The sequence below is a fragment of the Lipotes vexillifer genome, unplaced genomic scaffold (assembly GCF_000442215.2).
Source record: "Lipotes vexillifer unplaced genomic scaffold, Lipotes_vexillifer_v1.1 scaffold1017, whole genome shotgun sequence".
NCBI lineage: Eukaryota > Metazoa > Chordata > Mammalia > Artiodactyla > Lipotidae > Lipotes > Lipotes vexillifer.
This window is the reverse complement of record NW_006772141.1, coordinates 1,027,617-1,035,298: the sequence shown is the minus strand read 5'-3', so window position 1 is coordinate 1,035,298 and position 7,682 is coordinate 1,027,617. Positions and strand designations below refer to the sequence as shown.

Sequence of the window (7,682 nt, the reverse complement as noted above, 5' to 3'; positions counted from 1 at the left end):
TGTAAAGAGCCAAGTAATTTATGTGCAAGCCAAGAGTGAACTGGATTCCTCTTAGGTGAGAAAGGAACTCTGGCCGTGTATTCAATACTTTGTTTATTCATACTGCAAATGTGTCTTTATAAAACACCCAGAAAGTTCTCGGCACCGTTCTAGACCCAGGGGTAGCGTCTCAAACATCAGTGGGTGTACCAGACTCCATCAGTGCCTAGCCAAAGTGTCCTTGGCTTTCACCTTTCCAGCACACACCTGTTGGGTCCTACTGTGAGTACCTTCTGCTCTCCATCTGGGGCTTTAACACACCAGACAGGCCAGAGGTACCTCCAGCCTCACCCTATCATAGCATCAGATTCAGTATCCTAGGAGCCTTTATGTTTTAAAAGTGCCTTTTGATTGGAACCACTGTGCCAACCTGAATGAGCTTCTATTTTGCTTTACGTGTACAATTAAATAATTCTACTTTTTAACAATGTTTTATTGTTTTTTGTTAAAAATAAAATGCATGCTCTTTTTGAGAAATTAAGAGAAGACAAACATCTACAAAGAACATAAAAATTACCCAATTCCATCACCAAAAGGCTCACTCATAAAAAATATTCATTTAGTTCCATGCTTGGTTCTAGATCTTAGGTAAACAAAAATCAATGATCAGGCTTCCCTGGTGGCGCAGTGGTTGAGAGTCCGCCTTCCGATGCAGGGGACACAGGTTCGTGCCCCGGTCCAGGAGGAGAAAACAGCATAAAATCCCTATGTGAGAAAGAAAAGTCTTGACTCAGTGACCTGACCTTAAGAAACTAGAAAAAGAGCAAATTAAACTAAAGGTAATAAGCAGGAAAAAAAAATCAGCCTAAAAAAAAAAAAAAAAAATCAATGATCCCACTTTACAAAGCTTTCGATATGGCAGGAGAGAAAATTTTGCTCGATTCTCTGAATTTCCTTCCAGTCTTTTTTTTCCTGTACATGCATCATATTTATTTAAAGCAACAGTAAAATACCGGAACGGTTTAGTGTTGTAGTGAAGGCCTCAGCTGGGGGGTCAGATCTGTCTTCTGAGGATGGATGGCTCCACCACCCACTTAGTGAGCGAATGAGTTACTGACCTCACTGGGCCTCAGCTTCCCATTTGTAAAGTAGAGAGAATCATGCCTCTCGCATTCTTTTTTTTCCCAGTTTTATTGAGAAATAATTGACATCCATCACTGTATAAGTTAAAGGTATACAGCATGATGGTTTGATTTACAGATACTGTGAAATGATCACCACCGTAGGTATAGTTAACATTTCACATTACTATTGTGAGAGTGATTCATAAAGAAAACTGCCTGGAATACACCAAACACAGGTAATGGATCAGCAGCCACCGCATCACGACCCCCTGCTGCCATCTGCAACATGAGAACATCCTCAAACCAAGCTGGGTCCAGAATCACAATTCACTTTGTAGGACAGGCTGGCAGGGCAGAAATTTGAAGAAAAAGTCACTTCCTGTTTTCATACCGGTTCCAGGAATTGACCTGACAAATATTGACTAGGCTGCCATGACCTTCAAACACTATTTTCCTGTGGGTAGGAGGTGATGCAGCACTGAAGACCCAGGGCCCCCAGCCCAGGGACCTTGCTGTGAGTACCACGCTTGTGTCTGAAATGAAGGCCGGGGTGGCAGCTCTCTCTCTCTCTCTCTCTCTCTCTCTCACTTTGGCAGAATAAATGGGAGAACTGAGTCCTCTAAAGGAAAAACGTGATGATGTACTCCTTCTAAGGCTTGAAGTAGGAACCTCAGGTTTTACATAACATTTTATGGATAACTTGGCCTTTAAATTTTTTGAGAAACTCCCAGTATTCCTTGAAGTTAGACAAGAAAACGGAACAATACAACCCCAAACAAAATGATAAAGTTGTTGCATCAACTTTACTGGAAACTCTGTTATATGAAAGAGTGATGATTCAGGGGCCTGGTCTGGAATTTGAATCATACCCCTGCCACTTACTATGTGTTTCTCTTCTTAATAGGTGTTTCTCTCCAGGGATAATATTACCAAGGTCTTAAGGTTCTCATAAGGATTCAGTTTAAAGAAATTAAGCAAGTTTTTCTCCACTGGGGCACTGCTGGCATTTGGGACGGGCCCTTCTTCTTTGGCTGTGACTATTCTAGCATTTCGAGAGTTTTCTCTCTCCCATTAAACTCCAAAAATAGCACCTCCTTCTCCAGAGTTTGAGATGATCCAAATACTATCCCCACTTCACACACATCCCTCCCCCTGCATTTGAGAACAAATCTATCTGGGAACCAATGATACAATATAGCTAATATCCCTATCATAAAAGAAATAATAAATAGGGATATTATAATTAATTCATGGAGTTCTTAATTTTCCTCTGGGATCTTTCTGGAAAAGGAATAAAGGAATAAATTGGGTGTAACTATATCCAGCCTCAGTAGAAAGGAGTGAAAGTTAACACTGCATACTTCCTATGTGCCACGTCCTATATACATGATATTACGTCTTATAATCCACAAGCAACCCCACCCCCAGGAGGTAGGCATTGTCATTTGCATTTTACAAATGACACACTGCAGTTCAGAGAGCTTCCTTTACATAGTATCACCCAGTGATTTAACTGCAGAGCCTTGATTCAAACCCGGACCCACTGACTTACAATTCAGTCCTCTGGAAAGTAGATCCTCAGCAAGTTTGGGTATCCTGGGGGTTCAGTAAGTAGAAAATAGTGGTGAGTTCATTGGGGTAAAAAGAATAAACTGGAAATAGTTTTATTACAGCTGTACTTCTAATTTTCCCCAGGAGCAGACCAATTTTTAAATTGTTCTGCTTCCCAATATGAACAGAAATTAAGTGGGCCTACAGCAAGCTGTGCTGGAGGGGGTAGGACGTGGCATTGGGAAACTGCCTGCGGTACTTTGACCAGCAAATGTGTTTCAACGTAATCGATAATGCGGCTAGATTCGTCCCTCCTGACAACTGGCCTTGGGGGTTTGGTTGGGTATTTAGAGCACCAGGCGCTATAAATCATCTACAAAAATATGTAAGTGACCCAGAGATCATGGGTTTGGGCAAAAGGTATTAAAGGTGCTGATTAAGACACAAAACTTATCAGGACAGATGAACAACAAGGATGGGGTGATCAGCTGTGGGCAGCCGCTGTGGCAATGGGACAACAGAAGGGTCAGTTTTAAAGGGAGCGAGGGCACGAGACTCCTTACGGAGGACAGCGAGGCGGGGGATGGGGGGTCCGAGTGTGTGCACGTGGGGATGCGTGTGTGACAAGCACATTATCTACACTGCAGCTTCACCTTGAGCTGGAGCTTCGCTCCCAACCCTCAAGCACTTTGAACCCCTCGGGTGACACGAAGACTTTTCTGGCACATCTTATAACTTAAAGCACAGGAGTTACTGCATTTGTTTCCTAGGGCTGCCATAACAAACTTCCACCCAGCTTAAACAACAGGAACTGATTCTCACAGCTCTGAGGACCAGAAGTCCAAGATCAAGGCGTTGGCAGGGCTGGCTCCTTCTGAGGCTCTGAGGGACAGTCTGTTCCAGGCCTCTCTCTTTGCTTCTAGGGGTTTGCTGGCAATCTTTGGTGTCCCGTGGCTTGTAGAGCAGCACCCTGATTGATTTCTGGCTTCATCTTTACATCTCCTTCTCTCTGTGTGTATGTCTGTGTCCAATTTCCCCTTTTTATAAAAACACCAGTCATTAGATTAGGGCCCATATTAACCTCATATTAACTAGTTACATCTCAATGACACTATTTCCAAACAAGATCACATTCTGACATGCTGGGGATTAAGACTTCAACATATGAATTTGTGGGGCGGGGGGTACAATTTAACAGGTATCTTTCCTTAAACTCTCCATCAACTAAGATACAGGTTTCAGCCCTTGCGTGTGACAAGAGGTACTCGAAATAGCAGGTTTGATGGAGACAGAGTAGATCTTTCTTGTCTCTGCCCCACCCACAGGCTCCATCCATCCTGCGGCTTTGCCACCCCTTACCCTCGTGAGCTGTGCCCACCCGCAAGGTCCCCAAGGCTGATCGTCGCATCCACACTCCAGCGAATGGAGACCAAAAAAGTAGAGGGCGCTCCTTTTTCTGGGAGAGCCTGGCCCAGGAGTTCCACACATCATCCTCTCCCCTCCAGTCAGCAAGATTCTAGTTACTGGCAACACCTAGGTGCAGGGGAAGCCCAACATCACTCGTGTCACAGTGTCCTGACCATTTGTTCCATAGTATTGAGGGTTGCCCCAGTCTTTGAAAGTTAATGAGTGATTGAAAGAATGACTGGAAAGGAGAAAGATAAAAGAAAAAGAAGGAAGGAAGGAAGGAAGGGAGGGAAGGAGGAAGGGAGGGAGGGAGGGAGGAAAGATAGATGCAGGGAGGAAGGTAGGCAGAAAAGACCACGGAAGTTCTTTTTTTAATAGCCCAGAGTCCTTTTCTCAGCAAAATCTTACAGGCAAATCAATATGTAAAGCAGACAAGAGGCCGCTGCTCTGACTCTAGCCTGGGGGAAAGCGTCTGGAGCCCGCTGGCTCATCGCCACCTCACCCTCCATAGCAGCGGTGCCCAAACTTTTTGGCACCAGGTACCGGTTTCGTGGAAGACAATTTTTCCATGCACGGAGTTGCGGAGCGATGGTCCAGGCGGTGGCGCAGGCAATGGGGAGCGACAGATGAAGCTTTGCTTGCTTGCCCGCCGCTCCCCTCTTGCTGTGCGGCCCAGGGGTTGGGGACCCCTGCTCTACAATACCCCGCCTGACACCTCTGTGGGATCCAGTTTGGATGGGAGGTTTGCCGAATGTAAACGTAAATTCCCTGACGAATGTAAATGTGAAATACTGTGAAGCTATTTACGAAGGAGAATGATGTGTTCACCATCTTGCTTTTAGAGGATGGGGCCAGCGTGGCAATGGCTGCTGGGAGCGGGGATCCTGGCCTCTGTCTACTGGCAACCCTTTCCTGCCCGCGGAGATAAGAGCCTGGGGGTGCCTGAAGCTCCCCGTGGCCAGCTCTCGGAAGCCCTCCCGGCCTACCGCAAAATCGCACCCACCATTACCAACTTGGCTTTGCGTCTATATAAGCAGCTGGCGGCAGAAACCCCAGGAAACATCCTCTTCTCACCGGTGAGCATCTCCAGCGCCCTGGCCCTGCTCTCTCTGGGGGCGCAAGCTGACACTCCAGCTCAGATCCTGGAAGGCCTCGGCTTCAACCTCACGGAGACCCCAGAAGCTGACATCCACCGGGGCTTCCAGAGCCTCATCCACACCCTCGACCTGCCCAGCCCCAAACTTGAACTGAAAGTAGGCAACTCCCTGTTCCTGGACAAGCGGCTGAAGCCTCAGCAGCACTTTTTGGGCAACGTCAGGGAGCTGTACCGGGCTTTCGCTTTTTCTGTCAATTTCACGGACTCCAATACAACTAGGAGGCAGATAAACGACTTCGTGGAGAAGCAAACGTACGGGCAGGTCGCGGACTTCCTGGAGGAACTCACCCAAGACACGCTCATGGTTCTCTTGAATTACATGTTCTTCAAAGGTGAGGGCTGCCTCCGGCTCCTCCATTCCCCAGCCCTGCCCCTAAAAGGCACCTACTAGAAGCCTGTAGCTGTTTCTTCTGAAAGTTACCTCTCTATATTTAAATAATGTTCTGATAGGGTTACTTCTTAATTTATCAATATTTGATTTCTCTTGCCATGTTTCTCCTATTCTACTTTTATCCTGATTTTTAATACCACTGACACTCAATCTCACTTTTCCATTAATACTTCATGTTTTAGAGAAATATTTTATTTTTTATATTATTGCCTATTTCAAACCTACAGAAACGTGCAGAGAATGACCTAGAAGCCACCATGCACTCCTTCCCACCAAGAATTAGCAAATATTAACATTTTTACTATTTACTTCAGATTTTTATTTTTTAAAAAAATGTAATATTGCAGATACAGTTCAATTCCTCTTTAATCATCCCTTGGTCCCATTTTCCTCCTTCCATCCCTCCCCAGAGGCAACCGCTATCCTAGGGTTGGTGTGTATCCCTCACATCCACGGGTTCAACCATTACGGTCTGGGTCTGAATCATCTGTGATTCTCCAAAGGTGAGGAAAGGTCCAAGGAAAAGAGCTACCATTGACTTTCAAGAAACAAATTTAGTTGGACTGGAGCATAGAACACAATAGTGGAATGCCTAGGTGGGAGTGCTGAGAGTTGTAATAAAAAAAGTAATCAGGGGCCGTGTTGAGAACCCTAGACTTTGTCTTAGGATCCCCAAATCACCAAAAAGTTCAAAGCAGTGCAGTGACATACCTGTTGTAGAAAGTTCAGTCTGGCTACAATTTGGGAAATGGTGGGAGAAGAATAAGGGTGGAAGAACAGGCACGTTAGCTTAGTGAGATGGTTCAAAGTAAGACGGTGGCCTCAAATCAAGGTGTGGCTTTGGAGGCAGAATCAGCGGTACTCGGTCACTTGGAAGTGGGCGTGAGGGACAGGATGAGCCAGCCCCCTCTCCCTGTCACCAAGATCGGTGCTTTCAGGAGGTCAAGTCAGGAGGTGGTTGTCAGTGGAGATTATAAGTAGAAAGAGACGAGATACTACACACGGGGACAAGACTGTGACAGATTCTGCATCTCTAACCAGCGTGGCTTAGTGCATGTCTGCCTAGACTTGCTCTCTTAGAGTGTGTTCTCATGGTTTTGTGGGTTTTGTGTTCTAAGCCAAGTGGAAGCATCCTTTGAATTGCTACCAGACCCCAAAGCAAGAGAGCTTCTTTGTGGATGAGAGGACCTCTCTCCGCATCCCCATGATGCACCAGAAGGAAATGCACAGGTTCCTCTACGACCAGGAGGTGGCCTGCACCGTCCTCCAGATGGAATACAGCGGAAACGCCCTGGCTCTGCTGATCCTCCCTGACCCGGGAAAGATGGCTCAGGTGGAAGAAGCCCTGCAGCCAGAGACCCTGAGGAAATGGGATCAACTGCTCCTCCCCAGGTAAGTACCAGAGTGCAAGGACTTCGTTCAGGAACTCGAGCAGGCCTTGATCAACTCCAGTTGCAAGACCCTAAGCCCTGGCTTGGCTCACGGCCCTACCAGCTAACCAACTGTGTGGTCTTGGGCAATTCTTGCTCTTCGGGCCTAGAATTTCTTCACATGTAAAATGGGGCCATAATAACCACCACATTGGTTGGTTGGAGGATTAACTGAGTTAATATGTATAGAATATGAAATTGGTACCTGGTGCAGGAGAAGTGCTCACCAGGCATTCATCATTCTTATCCCCTCCCGGACATCTTTCTGCCTTTGCTCTTCTTTTTTTCCTCCAAATAATAATTTACTACCAGAAGGTAGTTAAGAGTAGGCAACAAATCAGATCAAGGACACTTATTCAGAATAATTATGACCCCCACAGAGCAGTGGGTATTTCTTAAGAGTGCCTCTGTTTTCATTAAAACATTTCTTTAAAAAATTAAATACCGGGCTTCCCTGGTGGCGCAGTGGTTGGGAGTCCGCCTGCCGATGCAGGAGACGCGGGTTCGTGCCCCGGTCTGGGGGGATCCTACATGCCGCGGAGTGGCTGGGCCCGTGTGCCGTGGCCGCTGGGCCTGCGCGTCCGGAGTCTGTGCTCCGCGGCGGGAGGGGCCACAGCAGTGAGAGGCCCGCGTACCGCAAAAAA

General features: G+C 46.5%; 1 protein-coding gene across 1 annotated transcript in view; it reads left to right on the top strand.

The window, feature by feature from the left end:
• Nucleotides 1-1,557: 1,557 nt before the first annotated feature.
• Nucleotides 1,558-7,682, top strand: part of SERPINA11 (serpin family A member 11) — a 13,126-nt gene continuing 7,001 nt past the window's right edge. Inside the window, exons 1-3 of the mRNA XM_007447320.1 lie at nt 1,558-1,617; nt 4,904-5,549; nt 6,727-7,000. Of these exons, the coding sequence (XP_007447382.1) occupies nt 4,907-5,549; nt 6,727-7,000 (917 nt within the window). The 5' untranslated portion in view covers nt 1,558-1,617; nt 4,904-4,906. The remainder of the gene's footprint in view (nt 1,618-4,903; nt 5,550-6,726; nt 7,001-7,682) is intronic.